The sequence below is a fragment of the Panulirus ornatus genome, chromosome 20, assembly GCF_036320965.1.
Source record: "Panulirus ornatus isolate Po-2019 chromosome 20, ASM3632096v1, whole genome shotgun sequence".
NCBI classification, from domain to species: domain Eukaryota; kingdom Metazoa; phylum Arthropoda; class Malacostraca; order Decapoda; family Palinuridae; genus Panulirus; species Panulirus ornatus.
The window spans coordinates 50,238,259-50,262,101 of NC_092243.1; the positions used below are offsets into that span (position 1 = coordinate 50,238,259).

General features: G+C 41.1%; 1 protein-coding gene across 1 annotated transcript in view; it reads left to right on the plus strand.

The window, feature by feature from the left end:
* Positions 1-23,843, plus strand: part of LOC139755998 (uncharacterized) — a 149,035-nt gene that overhangs the window by 122,093 nt on the left and 3,099 nt on the right. Inside the window, 1 exon segment of the mRNA XM_071674922.1 lies at positions 21,719-23,842. Coding sequence (XP_071531023.1) covers positions 21,719-23,842 — 2,124 coding nt within the window.

A 23,843-nucleotide genomic window follows, 5' to 3' on the forward strand; every position in this document is an offset into this window, starting at 1 on the left:
TAAGAGAGAGGTGTGGTAATAAAAATAGTATGGTTGAGAGAGCAGAAGAGGGTGTGCTGAAATGGTTTAGACACAGGGAGAGAATGAGTGAGGAAAGATTGACAAAAAGTATATATGTGTCAGAGGTGGTGGGAACAAGGAGAAGCAGGAAACCAAATTGGTGGTGGAAGGATAGAGTGAAAAATATTTTAAGTGATTGGGGCCTGAACATACAGTAGGGTGAGAGGCATGCAGGGATAGAGTGAATTGGAATGATGTGGTATACCAGGGTCAAAGTGCTGTCAGTGGACTGAACCAGGGCATGTGAAGCATCTGGGGTAAACCATGGAAAGGTCTGTGGGGCCTGGATGTGGATAGGGGGCTGTGGTTTCAATGCATTACGCATGACAGCTAGAGACAGTGTGCATGAATGTGGCCTTTTTTGTCTGTTTTCCTGGTGCTACCTTGCTGAAGCAGTTGTATGGGAAAGTGATTATTGAGAGGGTGTTATAATGCATAAGCATCAGATTGTGTATCAGGTGTTTGTTTTGAACGTTTATGAGAATACTTAAATAAACAAGGATTTGTAAGTGGCATGTACGGATTTTGAGAAAGCATATTATGGGGTAGATAAAGCTCTGTGGAAGGTGTTTTGTTGTTGGAAGAAAGTTATTATAAGCAGCAAAGAGTTTATACCAGGAGAGAAGATGTATACCAGGGTTGATGTGCTGTCAATGGACTGAGCCAGGGCATGTGAGACGCCTGGGGTAAACCATGGAAAGGTCTGCAGGGCCCGGATGTGGATAGGGAGCTGTGGTTTCAGTGCATTATACATGACAGCTAGAGACTGAGTGTGAGAGAATGTTTCTTTTGGGACTGGGTAGCTCTAGGAATGGATGAAGGCAAGCAAGTATGATATGTACATGTGTATAAGTTTGTGTATATGTATGTATACGTGCATGTATGGGCATTAATGTATATATATGTGTATATGAGTGGATGGACCATTCTTCGTCTGTTTCCTGGCACTACCTCACTGACGTAGGAAGCAGTGATTAAATAGGACAGCTAGAGACTTAGTGTGAGAGAATGTTTCCTTTAGGGCTGGGTAGCTCCAGGAATGGATGAAGGCAAGCAAGTATGAATATGTACATGTGTATAAGTCTGTGTATATGTATGTATATGTGCATGTATGGGCATTTATGAATATATATGTGTGTATGAGTGGATGGACCATTCTTCGTCTGTTTCCTGGCACTACCTCACTGACATAGGAAGCGGTGATTAAGTAGGATATGTGGTTCCAGGTGAAGGTTGGTCTCTGCCAGGGTATGTGTTATCATCATGGCTATTTTATTTTTGCACATAGTTAGGGTTATTGAGGTAGGGATATGCAGTGGTCTTGGAGAGTGTTACCAAATCCAAGAGGAACAGAAGCTGTGAAAATGTTGTTTCAGTGAAAATGTTATTTCAAATAATGTAAAGCTTTTAGAGAAAATAGTGAACAGTTTTATCGAGAATGATCCAACCTTAGAACAGAGCATCAGTTAAGTGTTTTGATAAACAGTGCCTCAGCCCATTACAGGGACTTGTATCAGCAGGAAAAGAAATAGATTCAGTTAACTTCAAGCAGAATTTTTTAAGAGACAACCCATACATGAAGAACAAAGCAGTCCTGGCCTTTTTTTCCCCCATAGCTGCACTATGCCCTCCCTTTCGCCTACCTCCACATGTACAGTCTTTACCAGTTTGGTCAAGTGTTAAGTATGAATACATGAAAGAGTTTAAAGTATTTAGTACTCTATTAAGGTATGTTTATTGTACGAGCTTCTTTACATTTCGATCCCATTATTATGTTAAACCTATGAACTGAGATAGTTCCTAGTAACATTGTGGTATCCATAAGTCCATTGGAATTTATAGAACTTCACTTTACTCACTGAAAGTCTTTTCTCCATAGGTTTTGATCTCCAGAAATCATCTAGCATGTGCAGTGAGGTAAACCAGTACAGGAATATGCTATAGAGATGATAGGCAGGGATGTCAAAGAGTCTGCTTTGGACCATTTTCTACCTATGCTTTTTCCAGTCCAAAAAAAGGGGATCAGACAAGAAAGATTATTTTAGATCTGTCTTTTCTGTCTGAACACTAATGTACATAAGCAGAAGTTCAAGATGACTACCTTGCAATGGGACCACCTGATGTTACATTCAAACAACTGAAAAGTTAGCCAAGAATCAAATTTTTAAGATGCTTGCTGACAAATTCCATTCCCAGAATGAGAAAGTTGTAGCATTCAGAAAAGCTTGAAAGACCTGGCAGCTCAAGGTGTTGCCATTTATTTTATGCATAGTGCTAGAACATTTCTTCCAGGTTATTAGTGACCTAAAAAAAATTTTTGAAGGAGAAATATATTGAGTCCTGATCACCTTGTGGACCACAAAGCAGGATTTATTGTCAACTTGGACAACATATCCTGTTTAGTTCCCAACCTGAGTTTCACATGGTCAGGAGTAGATTGGAACACTCAGGTTGGTACTCTTAGTCTACCCTAGGACAAAGCTTCGGATTTCATAAAGGCTGTCATAGTTTTATGTTCTCAGTCCTTGGTGTCTCAGTGTCACCTAGAACATTTTCTGGGAGTTCACTTTTGCTGCCTTCTGTAAAAACATGGCAAACCTGCAGGCCTTACTTTTTGAGTAAACATTTTTTTTACCATAGCAAGCAGAGATCTTGCAAAAGCCTTTCCTTGGAAATTTTTCAAGTGTTTAGTTTTGTGGACCAATATATCTTGGAGACATCTTGCACTTCTCTGATGATTTGGATGAATGCATCAAGGATGGATCTTCCATTCTTCAGAAGGTACAGAAGTCATGTCATATCAGCATAAAAAGAACAATGGGCTCCATGGTTTTTCATCTTCCAGAACATCTTGAAACCAAGGTGAAAAATTTCATTTCTGATGGACAGTACTTTGACTGTCCATTGCCTGATGAACAAAGGCTCTTTCAAATCCCTGCCTCTCTTAACCCCTTAATGTCTCCAGATGGATATTTAAGCAAGCTTAGTGGTACCTGTAGACATTTTTGTGCCGTAGGTTTTGTGTCCCAATATCAAGAACACACATTGAACTAGAATTGTTGCTGTTGCAGCAGTGTTCGTTACTTTCTCCCCACAGTCAGTCACTCTACAGCCATGCCAATGACAGCACATTTTCTTAAATTTTCTAGAAGGATATTGAGCAAATTTAAAAGACCAGGCAGGTGATAATGAATGATTTGATAGTGGTGATCTGTCTTCTGATTGTGTAGAGAGTGATTTTATGGACATTGACTCTTTCAGCATTGAAAGTTGACCAAGGTGAGGCAGGAGAGGGTTTTCTAGCAAAAAAAGAGGCATTGTTGCCAGCACTCAACTGACCTTGACAACGCTGCACATGACTGGTGCAGCAGGTAATTTTACAGACTTTTTATAGTTTTGCTAATTTGAAAAAACAAATTCAATGAATCACATTGAGGATATCAGTAAGATGTTTATTATATGAGATTAAAAATAATTATAATCTGCAATTGATTTTTAAGTGAAGTTAAAATGAATGGTTTGATAAAGCATGTGCAGTGCCAACTCATTTGACATGCGGGCTTTGATCTTGGATGTTTTGCACCTTATGCTGAATTGACATATCTGCAAAACTTTTGCACATTATTAGAGTGGAGGTCGTGAATGAAATATACGAGTCATTTTATTTTTGTTTTCATTTGTATGAATGTCTTTGAAAATATCAGGTTAAGTCTTGAGGTTCCTTGCTGACTGGTGTATTATCAATGTGATTTCAAGTTCTACACTCAAGATGATACCATATTACCTCTTTTTTAAGCCAAGAAGCTGTCTATCCTATAAACACCAGTAAAAGCTGCATAACCTCCCAAACACCTGTCAGGATCCAATAGGAATTACTTTATGCTGTATTTATATGTATGTATATGTATCTGTATGCAATTGTTTGATAAGTGTAAGGAGAGATGTGAATTATTGAAGAGAAAATTAAGTGGGTATCCACTCATGGTATATATAACTCTTAAATGCAAAATATGCCAGAAGAGCATAATGCATACCATCAAAATCATCAAATGTGTTTAAATTGGCCTGTAGAACAGTGTTTTTAAATATGATGGTAGAACAGTGTGTGATAGAATACAAAAATATTCTTAACCTCTTTAAGAATGAAATGAATTATTTCATCCAACTGCTCTGACCAGATCAGTCTTCTAATAAATTGATGCCTTAAATATCAAAATATTGAATATCAGAATAGTCATATGAAACAAAAGCCCGTAAGAATAATGAAAGAAACAAGAAATAAGTTATATACCCCTTGGCCTTTTTGTCTGTTTTTCTTGGCACTACCTTGCTGAAGCGGGGAGTAACGATGCTGCTTCCTGTGGGGTAGGATAGCAACTGGAATGGATGAAGGCAAGTATGAATATGTACATGTTTATATATGTATGTATATGTTGATATGTATATAGGCATTTATATATATATATATATATATATATATATATATATATATATATATATATATATATATATATATATATATATATATTTTTTTTTTTTTTTTTTTTTCATACTATTCGCCATTTCCCGCGATAGCGAGGTAGCGTTAAGAACAGAGGACTGGGCCTTTGAGGGAATATCCTCACCTGGCCATCTTCTCTGTTCCTTCTTTTGGAAAAAAAAAAAAAAAAAAAAAAAAAGAGAGGGGAGGATTTCCAACCCCCCGCTCCCTTCCCTTTTAGTCGCCTTCTACGACATGCAGGGAATACATGGGAAGTATTCTTTCTCCCCTATATATATATATATATATATGTATATATATATATATATATATATATATATATATATATATTATCCCTGGGGATAGGGGAGAAAGAATACTTCCCACGTATTCCATGCGTGTCGTAGAAGGCGACTAAAAGGGGAGGGAGCGGGGGGCTGGAAATCCTCCCCTCTCGTTTTTTTTTTATTTTCCAAAAGAAGGAACAGAGAAGGGGCCAGGTGAGGGTATTCCCTCAAAGGCCCAGTCCTCTGTTCTTAAAGCTACCTCGCTAATGCGGGAAATGGCGAATAGTTTGAAAAAAAATATATATATATATATATATATATATATATATATATATATTTATTTATATATATATATGAGTGAGGAAAGATTGACCTCGCGTTTGCGAGGTAGCGCAAGGAAACAGATGAAAGAAATGGCCCAACACCCCCCCCATACACATGTATATACACACGTCCACACACGCAAATATACATACCTACACAGCTTTCCATGGTTTACCCCAGACGCTTCACATGCCCTGCTTCAATCCACTGACAGCACGTCAACCCCTGTATACCACATCGACTCCAATTCACTCTATTCCTTGCCCTCCGTTCACCCTCCTGCATGTTCAGGCCCCGATCACACAAAATCTTTTTCACTCCATCTTTCCACCTCCAATTTGGTCTCCCACTTCTCCTCGTTCCCTCCACCTCCGACACATATATCCTCTTGGTCAATCTCTCCTCACTCATTCTCTCCATGTGCCCAAACCATTTCAAAACACCCTCTTCTGCTCTCTCGACCACGCTCTTTTTATTTCCACACATCTCTCTTACCCTTACGTTACTTACTCGATCAAACCACCTCACACCACACATTGTCCTCAAACATCTCATTTCCAGCACATCCATCCTCCTGCGCACATCTCTATCCATAGCCCACGCCTCGCAACCATACAGCATTGTTGGAACCACTATTCCCTCAAACATACCCATTTTTGCTTTCCGAGATAATGTTCTCGACTTCCACACATTTTTCAAGGCTCCCAAATTTTCGCCCCCCTCCCCCACCCTATGATCCACTTCCGCTTCCATGGTTCCATCCGCTGACAGATCCACTCCCAGATATCTAAAACACTTCACTTCCTCCAGTTTTTCTCCATTCAAACTCACCTCCCAACTGACTTGACCCTCACCCCTACTGTACCTAATAACCTTGCTCTTATTCACATTTACTCTCAACTTTCTTCTTCCACACACTTTACCAAACTCAGTCACCAGCTTCTGCAGTTTCTCACATGAATCAGCCACCAGCGCTGTATCATCAGCGAACAACAATTGACTCACTTCCCAAGCTCTCTCATCCCCAACAGACTTCATACTTGCCCCTCTTTCCAGGACTCTTGCATTTACCTCCTTTACAACCCCATCCATAAACAAATTAAACAACCATGGAGACATCACACACCCCTGCCGCAAACCTACATTCACTGAGAACCAATCACTTTCCTCTCTTCCTACACGTACACATGCCTTACATCCTCGATAAAAACTTTTCACTGCTTCTATATATATATATATATATATGAGTGAGGAAAGATTGACCTTGCGTTTGCGAGGTAGCGCAAGGAAACAGACGAAAGAAATGGCCCAACACACCCCCATACACATGTATATACATACGTCCACACATGCAAATATACATACCTACACAGCTTTCCATGGTTTACCCCAGACGCTTCACATGCCCTGATTCAATCCACTGACAGCATGTCAACCCCGGTATACCACATCGATCCAATTCACTCTATTCCTTGCCCTCCTTTCAACCTCCTGCATGTTCAGGCCCCGATCACACAAAATCTTTTTCACTCCATCTTTCCACCTCCAATTTGGTCTCCCACTTCTCCTCGTTCCCTCCACCTCCGACACATATATCCTCTTGGTCAATCTTTCCTCACTCATTCTCTCCATGTGCCCAAACCATTTCAAAACACCCTCTTCTGCTCTCTCAACCACGCTCTTTTTATTTCCACACATCTCTCTTACCCTTACGTTACTTACTCGATCAAACCACCTCACACCACACATTGTCCTCAAACATCTCATTTCCAGCACATCCATCCTCCTGCGCACAACTCTATCCATAGCCCATGCCTCGCAACCATACAACATTGTTGGAACCACTATTCCTTCAAACATACCCATTTTTGCTTTCCGAGATAATGTTCTCGACTTCCACACATTCTTCGAGGCTCCCAGGATTTTCACCCCCCTCCCCCACCCTATGATCCACTTCCGCTTCCATGGTTCCATCCGCTGCCAGATCCACTCCCAGATATCTAAAACACTTTACTTCCTCCAGTTTTTCTCCATTCAAACTTCCCTCCCAATTGACTTGACCCTCAACCCTACTGTACCTAATAACCTTGCTCTTATTCACATTTACTCTTAACTTTCTTCTTTCACACACTTTACCAAACTCAGTCACCAGCTTCTGCAGTTTCTCGCATGAATCAGCCACCAGCACTGTATCATCAGCGAACAACAACTGACTCTTCCCAAGCTCTCTCATCCCCAACAGACTTCATACTTGCCCCTCTTTCCAAAACTCTTTCATTTACCTCCCTAACAACCCCATCCATAAACAAATTAAACAACCATGGAGACATCACACACCCCTGCCGCAAACCTACATTCACTGAAAACCAATCACCTCTCTTCCTACACGTACACATGCCATACATCCTCGATAAAAATTTTTCACTGCTTCTAACAACTTGCCTCCCACACCATATATTCTTAATACCTTCCACAGAGCATCTCTATCAACTCTATCATATGCCTTCTCCAGATCCATAAATGCTACAAACAAATCCACTTGCTTTTCTAAGTATTTCTCACATACATTCTTCAAAGCAAACACCTGATCAACACATCCTCTACCACTTCTGAAACCACACTGCTCTTCCCCAATCTGATGCTCTGTACATGCCTTCACCCTCTAAATCAATACCCTCCCATATAATTTACCAGGAATACTCAACAAACTTATATATATATATATATATATATATATATATATATATATATATATATATATATATATATATATATATATATATATATATATATTTTTTCCGGTCTCCCACGTTTGCGAGGTAGCGCAAGGAAACAGACGAAAGAAATGGCCCAACCCACCCCCATACACATGTATATGCATGCGTCCACACACGCAAATATACATACCTACACAGCTTTCCATGGTTTACCCCAGACGCTTCACATGCCCTGATTCAATCCACTGACAGCACGTCAACCCTGGTATACCACATCGATCCAATTCACTCTATTCCTTGCCCTCCTTTCACCCTCCTGCATGTTCAGGCCCCGATCACACAAAATCTTTTTCACTCCATCTATCCACCTCCAATTTGGTCTCCCTCTTCTCCTCGTTCGCTCCACCTCCGACTCATATATCCTCTTGGTCAATCTTTCCTCACTCATTCTCTCCATGTGCCCAAACCATTTCAAAACACCCTCTTCTGCTCTCTCAACCACGCTCTTTTTATTTCCACACATCTCTCTTACCCTTACGTTACTTACTCGATCAAACCACCTCACACCACACATTGTCCTCAAACATCTCATTTCCAGCACATCCATCCTCCTGTGCACAACTCTATCCATAGCCCACGCCTCGCAACCATACAACATTGTTGGAGCCACTATTCCTTCAAACATACCCATTTTTGCTTTCCGAGATAATGTTCTCGACTTCCACACATTCTTCGAGGCTTCCAGAATTTTCGCCCCCTCCCTATGATTCACTTCCGCTTCCATGGTTCCATCCGCTGCCAGATCCACTCCCAGATATCTAAAACACTTTACTTCCTCCAGTTTTTCTCCATTCAAACTTACCTCCCAATTGACTTGACCCACAACCCTACTGTACCTAATTACATTGCTCTTATTTACATTTACTCTTAACTTTCTTCTTTCACACACTTTACCAAACTCAGTCACCAGCTTCTGCAGTTTCTCACATGAATCAGCCACCAGCGCTGTATCATCAGCGAACAACAACTGACTCACTTCCCAAGCTCTCTCATCCCCAACAGACTTCATAATATATATATATATATATATTATCCCTGGGGATAGGGGATTAAGAATACTTCCCACGTATTCCCTGTGTGTCATAGAAGGCGACTAAAAGGGGAGGGAGCGGGGGGCTGGAAATCCTCCCCTCTCGTTTTCTTTTTTTTTTTTTTTTTTTAATTTTCCAAAGAAGGAACAGAGGGGGCCAGGTGAGGATATTCCAAAAAAGGCCCAGTCCTCTGTTCTTAACGCTACCTCGCTAACGCAGGAAATGGCGAATAGTTTAAAAGAAAGAAAAGATATATATATATATATATATATATATATATATATATATATATATATATATATATATATATATTATACTTTGTTGCTGTCTCCTGCGTTTGCGAGGTAGCGCAAGGAAACAGACGAAAGAAATGGCCCAACCCCCCCCCATACACATGTATATACATACGTCCACACACGCAAATATACATACCCACACAGCTTTCCATAGCTTACCCCAGACGCTTCACATGCCTTGATTCAATCCACTGACAGCACGTCAACCCCGGTATACCACATCGCTCCAATTCACTCTATTCCTTGCCCTCCTTTCACCCTCCTGCATGTTCAGGCCCCGATCACACAAAATCTTTTTCACTCCATCTTATATATATATATATATATATATATATATATATATATATATATATATATATATATATATATATATATAAATATATATATATATATATATATATATATATATATATATATATATATATATATATATATATATATATATATTTTTTTTCATACTATTCGCCATTTCCCGCGTTTGCGAGGTAGCATTAAGAACAGAGGACTGGGCCTTAGAGGGAAAATCCTCACCTGGCCCCCTTCTCTGTTCCTTCTTTTGGAAAAGTAAAAAAAGAAAAAAAAAAAAAAAAACCAGAGGGGAGGATTTCCAGCCCCCCGCTCCCTCCCCTTTTAGTCGCCTTCTACGACACGCAGGGAATACGTGGGAAGTATTCTTAATCCCCTATCCCCAGGGATAATATATATATATTATGAAGTCTGTTGGGGATGAGAGAGCTTGGGAAGTGAGTCAGTTGTTGTTCGCTGATGATACAGCGCTGGTGGCTGATTCATGTGAGAAACTGCAGAAGCTGGTGACTGAGTTTGGTAAAGTGTGTGAAAGAAGAAAGTTAAGAGTAAATGTAAATAAGAGCAATGTAATTAGGTACAGTAGGGTTGCGGGTCAAGTCAATTGGGAGGTAAGTTTGAATGGAGAAAAACTGGAGGAAGTAAAGTGTTTTAGATATCTGGGAGTGGATCTGGCAGCGGATGGAACCATGGAAGCGGAAGTGGATCATAGGGTGGGGGAGGGGGCGAAAATTCTGAGAGCCTCGAAGAATGTGTGGAAGTCGAGAACATTATCTCGGAAAGCAAAAATGGGTATGTTTGAAGGAATAGTGGCTCCAACAATGTTGAATGGTTGCGAGGCGTGGGCTATGGATAGAGTTGTGCGCAGGAGGATGGATGTGCTGGAAATGAGATGTTTGAGGACAATGTGTGGTGTGAGGTGGTTTGATCGAGTAAGTAACGTAAGGGTAAGAGAGATGTGTGGAAATAAAAAGAGCGTGGTTGAGAGAGCAGAAGAGGGTGTTTTGAAATGGTTTGGGCACATGGAGAGAATGAGTGAGGAAAGATTGACCAAGAGGATATATGAGTCGGAGGTGGAGGGAACGAGGAGAAGAGGGAGACCAAATTGGAGGTGGATAGATGGAGTGAAAAAGATTTTGTGTGATCGGGGCCTGAACATGCAGGAGGGTGAAAGGAGGGCAAGGAATAGAGTGAATTGGAGCGATGTGGTATACCGGGGTTGACGTGCTGTCAGTGGATTGAATTAGGGCATGTGAAGCGTCTGGGGTAAGCCATGGAAAGCTGTGTAGGTATGTATATTTGCGTGTGTGGACGTATGTATATCCATGTGTATGGGGGTGGGTTGGGCCATTTCTTTCGTCTGTTTCCTTGCGCTACCTCGCAAACGCGGGAGACAGCGACAAAGCAAAAAAAAATATATATATATATATATATATATATATATATAGAAAGAGCGTGGTTGAGAGAGCAGAAGAGGGTGTTTTGAAGTGGTTTGGGCACATGGAGAGGATGAGTGAGGAAAGATTGACCAAGAGGATATATGTGTCGGAGGTGGAGGGAACAAGGAGAAGAGGGAGACCAAATTGGAGGTGGAAAGATGGAGTGAAAAAGATTTTGTGTGATCGGGGCCTGAACATGCAGGAGGGTGAAAGGAGGGCAAGGAATAGAGTGAATTGGAGCGATGTGGTATACCGGGGTTGACGTGCTATCAGTGGATTGAAGCAGGGCATGTGAAGCGTCTGGGGTAAGCCATGGAAAGCTGTGTAGGTATGTATATTTGCGTGTGTGGACGTATGTATATACATGTGTATGGGGGAGGGGTTGGGCCATTTCTTTCGTCTGTTTCCTTGCGCTGCCTCGCAAACGCGGGAGACAGCGACAAAGTATAATAAAAAAAAAATATAATAATATATATATATATATATATATATATATATATATATATATATATATATATCTTTTCTTTTCTTTTAAACTGTTCGCCATTTCCCGCATTAGTGAGGTAGCGTTAAGAACAGAGGACTGGGCCTTTGAGGGAATACCCTCACCTGGCCCAATTCTCTGTTCCTTCTTTTGGGAAAAAAAAAAAAAAAAAATATATATATATATATATATATATATGATGTGAGAAGGAGATGGTGTGAGTATTTTGAAGGTTTGTTGAATGTGTTTGATGATAGAGTGGCAGATATAGGGTGTTTTGGTCGAGGTGGTGTGCAAAGTGATAGGGTTAGGGAAAATGATTTGGTAAACAGAGAAGAGGTAGTAAAACTTTGCTTTAGATGAAAGCCGGCAAGGCAGCAGGTTTGGATGGTATTGCAGTATTAAAAAAGGTGGTGACCGTATTGTTGACTGGTTGGTAAGGTTATTTAATGTATGTATGATTCATGGTGAGGTGCCTGAGGATTGGCGGAATGTGTGCGTAGTGCCATTATACAGAGGCAAAGGGGATAAGAGTGAGTGCTCAAATTACAGAGGTATACGTTTGTTGAGTATTCCTGGTAAATTATATGGGAGGGTATTGATTGAGAGGGTGAAGGCATGTACAGAGCATCAGATTGGGGAAGAGCAGTATGGTTTCAGAAGTGGTAGAGTATGTGTTGATCAGGTGTTTGCTTTGAAGAATGTATGTGAGAAATACTTAGAAAAGCAAATGGATTTGTATGTAGCATTTATGGATCTGGATAAGGCATATGATAGAGTTGATAGAGATGCTCTGTGGAAGGTATTAAGAATATATGGTGTGGGAGGCAAGTTGTTAGAAGCAGTGAAAAGTTTTTATCGAGGATGTAAGGCATGTGTACATGTAGGAAGAGAGGAAAGTGATTGGTTCTCAGTGAATGTAGGTTTGCAGCAGGGGTGTGTGATGTCTCCATGGTTGTTTAATTTGTTTATGGATGGGGTTGTTAGGGAGGTGAATGCGAGTTTTGGAAAGAGGGGCAAGTATGAAGTCTGTTGGGGATGAGAGAGCTTGGGAAGTGAGTCAGTTGTTGTTCGCTGATGATACAGCGCTGGTGGCTGATTCATGTGAGAAACTGCAGAAGCTGGTGACTGAGTTTGGTAAAGTGTGTGAAAGAAGAAAGTTAAGATTAAATGTGAATAAGAGCAAGGTTATTAGGTACAGTAGGGTTGAGGGTCAAGTCAATTGGGAGGGAAGTTAGAATGGAGAAAAACTGGAGGAAGTAAAGTGTTTTAGATATCTTGGAATGGATCTGGCAGCAGATGGAACCATGGAAGCAGAAGTGAATCATAGGTTGGGGGAGGGGGCGAAAATCCTGGGAGCCTTGAAGAATGTGTGGAAGTCGAGAACATTATCTCGGAAAGCAAAAATGGGTATGTTTGAAGGAATAGTGGTTCCAACAATGTTGTATGGTTGTGAGGCGTGGGCTAATGATAGAGTTGTGCGCAGGAGGGTGGATGTGCTGGAAATGAGATGTTTGAGGACAATGTGTGGTGTGAGGTGGTTTGATCGAGTAAGTAACGTAAGGGTAAGAGAGATGTGTGGAAATAAAAAGAGCGTGGTTGAGAGAGCAGAAGAGGGTGTTTTGAAATGGTTTGGGCACCTGGAGAGAATGAGTGAGGAAAGATTGACCAAGAGGATATATGTGTCGGAGGTGGAGGGAACGAGGAGAAGCGGGAGACCAAATTGGAGGTGGAAAGATGGAGTGAAAAAGATTTTGAGTGATTGGGGCGTGAATATGCAGAAGGGTGAAAGGCGTGCAAGGAATAGAGTGAATTGGATTGATGTGGTATACTGTGGTCGACATGCTGTCAATGGATTGAATCAGGGCATGTGAAGCGTCTGGGGTAAACCATGGAAAGTTGTGTGGGGCCTGGATGTGGAAAGGGAGCTGTGGTTTCGGGCATTATTGCATGACAGCTAGAGACTGAGTGTGAACGAATGGGGCCTTTGTGGTCTTTTCCTAGTGCTACCTCGCACACATGTGGGGGGAGGGGGATGTTATTCCATGTGTGGCGAGGTGGCGATGGGAATGAATAAAGGCAGACAGTGTGAATTGTGTGCATGTGTATATATGTATATGTCTGTGTGTGTATATATATATGTACATTGAGATGTATGGGTATGTATATTTGCGTGTGTGGACGTGTATGTATATACATGTGTATGGGGGTGGGTTGGGCCATTTCTTTCGTCTGTTTCCTTGCGCTACCTCGCAAACGCGGGAGACAGCGACAAAGAAAAATAAAAAATAAAATGAATATATATATATTTGTGTGTATATATGAGTGTATAGGCCATTCTTCATCTGTTTCCTGGCACTACCTCGCTGATGCGGGAAACAGCAATAAAATATAATAAATGTGAAATTATCCCTCAGCATACCAAGGGAAGAACATGAGAAAAGTGATTGGAGTGCAGTTTAAGACTTCTTATAAACATGGTGAAATTAAGGTAATCATTACTTAAAGTTAGTTAAAATGCACCAGATTACACACTGTATACCATCCTACTTTCCCAAGATGTATTCAGATGAGTTGATAGAACATTGATAAGAAATAAGAAAAAGTTTTGTGGCCAAAGAATGAAATTATTTCCTTGTAGTGCTCTCCCCAGACTGGTCTCGTAAATTGAAATATGTCTTAAATACTGAAATGATAAAATGGGAAATTTGTTTTTAAGAAATAAAACATCATATTGCAATAATAATGATAATACTGATAATATTGATAATACTGATGATATTGATGATGATAATGATAATGAAAGTATTCATTTATATATCTATTATCTTTGTCGCTGTCTCCTGCGTTAGCGAGGTACCACAAGGAAACAGACAAAAGAATGGCCCAACCCACCCACATACACATGTAGGTACATACACGGCCACACACACACACACATATACATACCTATACATTTCAACGTATACATACATATACATACACAGACATATGTATGTTAATGTGCTGAGAGGTGCAACTGGAGGGATGTCTGATCATTATCTTGTGGAGGCTAAGGTGAAGATTTGTATGGGTTTTCAGAAAAGAAGAGTGAATGTTGGGGTGAAGAGGGTGGTGAGAGTAAGTGAGCTTGGGAAGGAGACTTGTGTGAGCAAGTACCAGAAGAGACTGAGTACAGAATGGAAAAAGGTGAGAACAATGGAAGTAAGGGGAGTGGGGGAGGAATGGGATGTATTTAGGGAATCAGTGATGGATTGCGCAAAAGATGCTTGTGGCATGAGAAGAGTGGGAGGTGGGTTGATTAGAAAGGGTAGTGAGTGGTGGGATGAAGAAGTAAGATTATTAGTGAAAGAGAAGAGAGAGGCATTTGGACGATTTTTGCAGGGAAAAAATGCAATTGAGTGGGAGATGTATAAAAAAAAGAGACAGGAGGTCAAGAGAAAGGTGCAAGAGGTGAAAAAGAGGGCAAATGAGAGTTGGGGTGAGAGAGTATCATTAAATTTTAGGGAGAATAAAAAGATGTTCTGGAAGGAGGTAAATAAAGTGCGTAAGACAGCAAGGGAACAAATGGGAACTTCAGTGAAGGGCGCAAATGGGGAGGTGAAAACAAGTAGTGGTGATGTGAGAAGGAGATGGAGTGAGTATTTTGAAGGTTTGTTAAATGTGTTTGATGATAGAGTGGCAGATATAGGGTGTTTTGGTCAAGGTGGTGTGCAAAGTGAGAGGGTTAGGGAAAATGATTTGGTAAACAGAGAAGAGGTAGTAAAAGCTTTGCGGAAGATGAAAGCCGGCAAGGCAGCAGGTTTGGATGGTATTGCAGTGGAATTTATTAAAAAAGGGGGTGACTGTATTATTGACTGGTTGGTAAGGTTATTTAATGTATGTATGACTCATGGTGAGGTGCCTGAGGATTGGTGGAATGCGTGCATAGTGCCATTGTACAAAGGCAAAGGGGATAAGAGTGAGTGCTCAGATTACAGAGGTATAAGTTTGTTGAGTATTCCTGGTAAATTATATGGGAGGGTATTGATTGAGGGGGAAGGCATGTACAGAGCATCAGATTGGGGAAAAGCAGTGTGGTTTCAGAAGTGGTAGAGGATGTGTGGATCAGGTGTTTGCTTTGAAGAATGTATGTGAGAAATACTTAGAAAAGCAAATGGATTTGTATGTAGCATTTATGGATCTGGAGAAGGCATATGATAGAGTTGATAGAGATGCTCTGTGGAAGGTATTAAGAATATATGGTGTGGGAGGCAAGTTGTTAGAAGCACTGAAAAGTTTTTATCGAGGATGTAAGGCATGTGTACGTGTAGGAAGAGAGGAAAGTGATTGGTTCTCAGTGAATGTAGGTTTGCGGCAGGGGTGTGTGATGTCTCCATGGTTGTTTAATTTGTTTATGGATGGGGTTGTTAGGGAGGTGAATGCAAGAGTTTTGGAAAGAGGGGCAAGTATGAAGTCTGTTGGGGATGAGAGAGCTTGGGAAGTGAGTCAGTTGTTGTTCGCTGATGATACAGCGCTGGTGGCTGATTCATGTGAGAAACTGCAGAAGCTGGTGACTGAGTTTGGTAAAGTGTGTGAAAGAAGAAAGTTAAGAGTAAATGTGAATAAGAGCAAGGTTATTAGGTACAGTAGGGTTGAGGGTCAAGTCAATTGGGAGGTAAGTTTGAATGGAGAAAAACCGGAGGAAGTAAAGTGTTTTAGATATGTGGGAGTGGATCTGGCAGCGGATGGAACCATGGAAGCGGAAGTGGATCATAGGGTGGGGGAGGGGGCGAAAATCCTGGGAGCCTTGAAGAATGTATGGAAGTCGAGAACATTATCTCGGAAAGCAAAAATGGGTATGTTTGAAGGAATAGTGGTTCCAACAATGTTGTATGGTTGCGAGGCATGGGCTATGGATAGAGTTGTGCGCAGGAGGATGGATGTGCTGGAAATGAGATGTTTGAGGACAATGTGTGGTGTGAGGTGGTTTGATCGAGTAAGTAACGTAAGGGTAAGAGAGATGTGTGGAAATAAAAAGAGCGTGGTTGAGAGAGCAGAAGAGGGTGTTTTGAAATGGTTTGGGCACATGGAGAGAATGAGTGAGGAAAGATTGACCAAGAGGATATATGTGTCGGAGGTGGAGGGAACGAGGAGAAGTGGGAGACCAAATTGGAGGTGGAAAGATGGAGTGAAAAAGATTTTGTGTGATCGGGGCCTGAACATGCAGGAGGGTGAAAGGAGGGCAAGGAATAGAGTGAATTGGATCGATGTGGTATACCGGGGTTGACGTGCTGTCAGTGGATTGAATCAGGGCATGTGAAGCGTCTGGGGTAAAGCATGGAAAGCTGTGTAGGTATGTATATTTGCGTGTGTGGACGTATGTATATACATGTGTATGAGGGTGGGTTGGGCCATTTCTTTCGTCTGTTTCCTTGCGCTACCTTGCAAACGTGGGAGACAGCGACAAAGCAAAAAAAGAAAAAAAAAACTCATGCTTGCTGCCTTCATCCATTCCCATTGCCACCCGCCACACATGAAATGGTACCTGTCACACCGTGCGTGCGTGAGGTAGCGCTCAGAAAAGACAACAAAGGCCACATTCATTCACACTCAGTCTCTAGCTGTCATGTGTAATGCACCAAAACCACAGCTCCCTTTCCACATTCAGGCCCCACCAAACTTTCCATGGTTTACCCCAATGCCTCACATGCCCTGGTTCAATCCATTGACATTACATCGACCCCGGTATACCACATCGTTCCAGTTCACTCTATTCCTTGCACGCCTTTCACCCTCCTGTATGTTCAGGCCTGATCGCTCAAAATCTTTTTCACTCCATCCTTCCACCTCTAATTTGGTCTACCACTTCTCATTCCCTCCACCTCTGACACATGTATCCTCTTTGTCAATCTTTCCTCACTCATTCTCTCCATGTGACCAAACGATTCCAAAACACCCTCTTCTGCTCTTTCAACCACACTCTTTTTATTACCGCACATCTCTCTTACCCTTTCATTACTTACTCGATCAAACCACCTCACACCACATATTGTCCCAAACATCTCATTTCCAACACATCCACCCTCTTCCGCACAACTCTGTTTATAGCCCACCCCTCACAACTATATGAATAGTTGAAACCACTGTTCCTTCAAAACATACCCATTTTTTTTGCTCTCCAAGATAATGTTCTAACCTTCCACACATTCTTCAATGCTCCCTAAACCTTCACCCCCTCCCCCAGCCTGTGACTCACTTCCACTTCCATGGTTCCATCCTCTGCTAAATCCACTCCCAGATATCTATGTATGTATGTATGTATATGTAGAAATGTATATGTATGTATATGTGCGTGTATGGCCGTTTATGTATATACATGTGTATATAGGTGGGTTGGGCCATTCTTTCGTCTGTTTCCTTGCACTACCTCACAGACGCAGGAGACAGCAATTAAGTATGTATAATAATGATAATAACTGAACATCCGAAAAACAAGTTATATAGCTCATCTTACCTGAGGGTAAATGAAAAAGAATTGGGATTGAACTGGTAAGATGTCATGCAAATGTAACAAAAGAAGGGAGGACATCATCACAAAGAACTATTTGAAATACACTGAAATAACAGTGTATACCATCCAGATTGCTAAAGATGTTTCAGATGAGTTGGTAAAACAATGTTTCATGTTAAATATGATTTGTGGCTAGTCAAAGAAAACTAAACTATTTCATGTTAGTGCACTTGCCAGATCAGTCTCCCAAACACTAACATTTTCTTGAATACAGAAATACTGAACTGAATAACTGTGTAAGTGTTCTGAAATGATGTAGCATCATATATGAATGATGAAACAACTAAGAAACAAGTGATATATTCCTCATCTTATCCAGGGAGAAATAAAGATCTTGTTATAGAAGTGAATGGTAGAATTATTTCATTACCATTCATTTTGAATGGTAAAATAACTATCTTACCATTTGCTCTTACCACAAGTTTTTAGTTTCTCCCTGGGTAAGTGTAAGACTGTATTACATGTTTCTTCATTATGTTTTATTTATTCCTATATAATATTTTTATTATTTTGGTTCTTCAGATATACTTTGGTTTGGGTGTGACCATTTTGGAGAGAGCACTCGGGCAAAATGGCTTCTTTTGGCTTCTAATTTTTTTTATTTAAATTCATCATTGTTATACTAGCTCACTTGAACATAACTTTCAGAGTTTGGATGGTATACACTGTTATTTTGATATATTTTGGCTAATTTGAGAGCTGATACTTGCCATACTTGCACCATGTTCATAGCATTCAATCACATTGTAACCTAACGTTTAGATATATAGTTTTCTGTGCTTCATGCCACAAGTATGAATTTATTTTTTTATTCATGTTGACAAAACAGTGAGTTGGGTAGTGAAAGTGTCTGATCACAACTGTCAGTGACTGAAACCAAAATTGGTGGAAAAGCACTACATATTCTAACTGCACAGTATTGGCTAGATAGAGTGTTTTATGAAAAGTGTATCTAACCATATTTACAGCTTCATAAGGAAATCCTGTTAACTGTATGCATTTTATTTGTGGAATTACTGTATTTCAAACCCACAGATATGGTCTCTAAGCATGAAGTTAGTAATGTGAGTTGCTCTAACCTAAGGAGGGCAAGGAAAGTGAGGCCTAGATTTAGTGTATGATGTGGACTTACATGATGGTCTTGCACACATTGATAGGGCAGCAGCGGTTAGGTGGCATTTTGGTTTGAGTCAACATTGTGAAGCATAAAGAGAAAATGCAGTGCAGTGTGATATAACAGTGAACCATAAAGAGTAAATGTGGTGGCATAGTTGGCCGCTTGCATTGTAAGCAAGTGCTACGTATAAGGTCTGATGTACTACCATCAATCCATACTGTATCATATCTTTATTTCTACTTTGTACAATTTTGTACAACATTTTTTTAAAAACCTTTGTTGAATAAACATGTTGTTTCTGTGGTATAAAATTCTGATATTTGATTGTGCACTCATGTCTTTTAAGTGTCACTCCCCTCACCCCCTATTTTCCATAAGGATAGTACTTTGCAAACTGCAGTTTTGCCAACCATGGGTTTTTCATTAGATACCAATAGAAAAGTAGAAGTAGTAGGTTGGAACATTAGGGAGGCATATTAGTAGAAGTACATGGGAAGAACATTGGGTTGAAGCCTCTGATAACACTGTGCTGGAATAGACCTCTCCTAGTGGCATGTTAAGGGTGAGGCAGTAAAGGTTAAGAAGTGGCACTGGAGTCACCAGTTATTCTTTTGCTGTAGCACCCCTTTGAGGGAGTTCCTGAAGGGAACAGACATCAGAGATACAGATCGATAGATAGATAGTAGCCCCTGCAGTTGAAGAGGGACTTCTTTACATTTTATTGATGACATGAAAAAAGTGAATTTTGAGGGTTTTAAAGGAAAACTTAATGAGACATTTAAGGATAAAGATTTAAGGGAAAAGAAGATAATTTATCTAATTTTTCTTGGTTGTATATTCCAAGGAGCTTGCAGTTTTTATCCAGATACTCTCTTGGGATCAGACTGTGTCAACAGATGTTTTTAAGGTGGAGGCTTTTAATTGGAATGTCCTTGGAATGGCACTCCAGGTGAATCTCCTTTCTGCCAGGACCAGTTCTTTACTTTTGCTGTAGATGTAGGGGCAGTTGCAACAGATGTTCTTTCCTTGGATTGAAGTAATTGGGATTAGATTTATGATTTTCTTTGGGTTCATCTTTTGGGAAATGTTCTCAGACAATGATGATAGTAGCCCTCAAGTGGGAAAACAAAGTAAGTGCTACATACTTTCAGCTATATCTTACTCTTCAATCAATACCCTGGGTTCTTCTGCACCATCTCAGCTTCTACTGGCAGAGGTTTAGAGAATGTCTAAATATATTGCCTTTTGTGTAACATTTGTCCTCACCCTTGTACCCTCACTTTCCACCTCACACTGTTTAATCTTCTTTTCTGCACTCTCCCCCTCCTAAATCCCTTATCCTCTTCTCCCTGCACTTTACATCCCACTTTCTCTACCCACCTTCCCTCCTCCCCACCTTCCACACCTCTACCCTCACTCCCTGCCACCTACACCTTCGTACCCCCATTCCACACCTCCCACACTCTGTGCCCTTTCTTTCCACCTTCCATCCCCACTAACTTTATTCCATAACTCTCTGCCTTTCACACCCTGTACCCTTGCTTTCCACCTTCCATGCCCCCAGCCCTCACACTCCACCTCTCACACACCATACCTTTACTCACCGCCTCCCCCAACGCTTACCCCTCACTGTCTCCCATACAAATTTCCACGCTGTAGCTCCCACACCCCATGCTCTTTTAACATTACTCTCCATATCCTATACCCCCTTCCCTCACTCTCCACCTCCCACAGCCCCTACTCAGGTGGAGAGGTCCTTCCTCTCCACCTCCTGTGTCCCTTACCCTCCTACCCCCACTCCCTGTCTCCCACATCACTGTCCTTCTTCCCTCATTCTCCATCTTCCACATCCCTGCCCTCCTTTCTTCACTCATTACCTCCCACAGTCTTACCTTCCTTCCCTTCCTCTCCACCTCCCACACTCCTGCCTTCCTTCCCTCACACTCCAACCCTCCTTCCCTCACTCCACTTTGCACACCACTACCCTTCTCCTCCTCCCACATCTCAGCCCTCCTTCCCTCACTCTCCACCTCCCACACCCCTGCCCTCCTTCTATCACTCTCCACCTCCTACACCCCTACCCTCTTTCCCTCACTCTCCACCTCCCAAACCTCCCACCTCCCAAGCAGATACTGTCACCTTAGGGTTCTTCATAAGTGGTTTGTTAAAGCTGATGCCTCTTCATTGGAATTATTAGGGGTGAAAGGTTCCTGAACCATGTATACAAAGGGAATGTACCTCATGCTCGCAGGATTATGCTTTGGAAAGAAAAAGGTTTTTCAGATCTCAAAATCTACATTTATTTTGATAGAAGCAGTAGTCTCAGCTGATTTGATTTCAGATTGCACAGTTCCTTCACTGCATTATAGTATCATCATTATAATTTCATTTCTCTTGTTCATATGATTCTGGAAGTGTGAGGTGGTAAGGTTTTAATTTTCTGCAATAGAATGCACAGTAGAGTTCATATAATGATGAGTAACGAAAACCATATACTCTTACAGTTAGTGCTATACATTTTTTGTATATTATTGTGTTTAAAGGTAGATTTTTCTTGTCCGTAGATTGGAGAGACGATACACTCTGGCCCAACCCTTGTGGCCCAGGAAAAACTCAAGGATGAGGACGTAGCAGTCAAAAGTAATTGTGTCTTCCCAGGTGACACTCAGGAGAACACTTGTGTCCTCCGTAAAAGTTGTCACCAATCTGAAATTCCCTCCACCAGGCACTGCTCTCCCCAATTACCAACATCACCGTGTCCCACTGGTCAACCTCAACCAGAACCCCACTTATGGCATACTCACTGTGATGTGGGTGCTAAAGTCCAACTCAAAGCTTCTCTGCCTGCAGCACTTGTACCTGAAGCTATAGTGCCAGAAATAATAGTACCCAAGATTTCAGACCTTGAAGCTACTGTTCCACACGTGATAGTGACACAGACGGTTGCTCCTGAGGCACCCATTGCTGAAGCTGCTGTTCCTGAATTACTTGTGAATAAAGCCACTGTTCCTGAATTGATACTAAATGAAGCTGCTGTTCCAGAAGTGACTGTGAATAAACCTGCTGTTCTTCAGGATAAAGTAACAGAAACTGCTCTTCCTGAAACAGCTGTTAATGAAACTGCTCCTCCTGAAACAGCTCTTAATGAAACTGCCATTCCTAACGATAAGATAACGGAACTGCATAATCCTGAAGTATCAGTAAATGAAGCAACTTATAAAATTACAACAGTAGAAACTAATGTTCTAGAGATAGAATATAATGAAGGTCATCAGGATAAAGTGAATGAAGGTGGCATTCCTAAAGAAAAGCAGAATAAAACTACTTTACTAACAGATAAGGAAAATGAAGCTGCTGTTCCTGCAATAATTTTGAATGAGGGCATCTCTCACCAGAATAAAAAGAGAGAAGCTGCCATTCATAAACTGAATGTAAATGAGACTGCAACTCCTGGAGCACCATCAAATGAGGCTATTCTGCCAGAAGTAAGCAGAAGTGAGGCTGATCTGCCAGAAGCTTTTGAAATTAAGGCTGTAGTTACTGATGTAGCAGAAGCAATAGGTACAGAACACACAACTGCCACACCCAACTTATCTGTATCTGTTGCTGCTGTACTGGAAGATCTCCCTTTGGGTACTACCCCTGCTCATCAAGCTAGTCTCCCTGTGGTCACACAAGAAAACAGAGAAATGGTTAGACTGATTCAAGAAGCAGATGCTAAACTTGACTCCTTTTGCCCAAAGAGGAGCAGTCGTGCATCAAAAAGGCTCAGCAGTGCAGACTTTGAAGCAGTTGAAATTAAATCAGAGCCAGTGTCAAGAGCAAAAAAGTGCACTAGAACTCGAAAGAGCAGTTGTCGCTCAGACAAGTCTGAGTCTGAAACATCAGACTCACGGAGTGTAGCAGATGAGTCTCTGTATTTTGATATGGTGGATAAAACTACAAAACGAGGAAAGCCAAAGAATGGTGAGCCTCTGCTTGATGAGGCTGCCACCCATATAAGTGCCAAGTATAATGGTGATGTGAGCTCTGAGCTAGTTAATGGGGCTCATAAAGTAAAAGGACGTAGGATCAGCCGCGCCAATAGTGATGAGTCCGATTGTAGCTCAGCCTCTAGAAGTAATGGCAATGTAGACCACAATAGTGAAAAGTTAGATTTTAGTCTTTTACTTGAAATCTCACCTGCTGACAGAAAAAAATTTGAAAGTAAAAAGGCAAAAATAAGGCGAAAAACTGCTGACTGGCAGCTTATTTCTGAAACTGAACGGTATTATAATGAAAAAGAAGAAATAATGAGAAATAAAAATAAACTAGAATCGGATAGTGATAATGACGAAAGTGATGATGGCACAGAAAACCAAGACTCAAAAAGTGATTGTTCTGATGAATCAGAGGGTATGGCAAATCCACCCAGGGTGAGGGGAAAGGGAAAATGCAAACATTCAAGAACAGTTGACGATGATGATTCTAAGCCCACTGCTAAGAGAATTAAAGATGATCCATGTGTGAGTAAGAAGAGGGGACGACCTATAGGAAGTAGAAATAGAAAAACTCGGTATGATTTGACAATGTTAAATGATGATGATGACGATGACAATTTCTTTGGCTTTCCTGTGAGTACTACCATACCACAAACCACTCAGTCAAGTTCTGCTGTTAGTAGTTCTAGTACACAGACTCGTGGTAAGG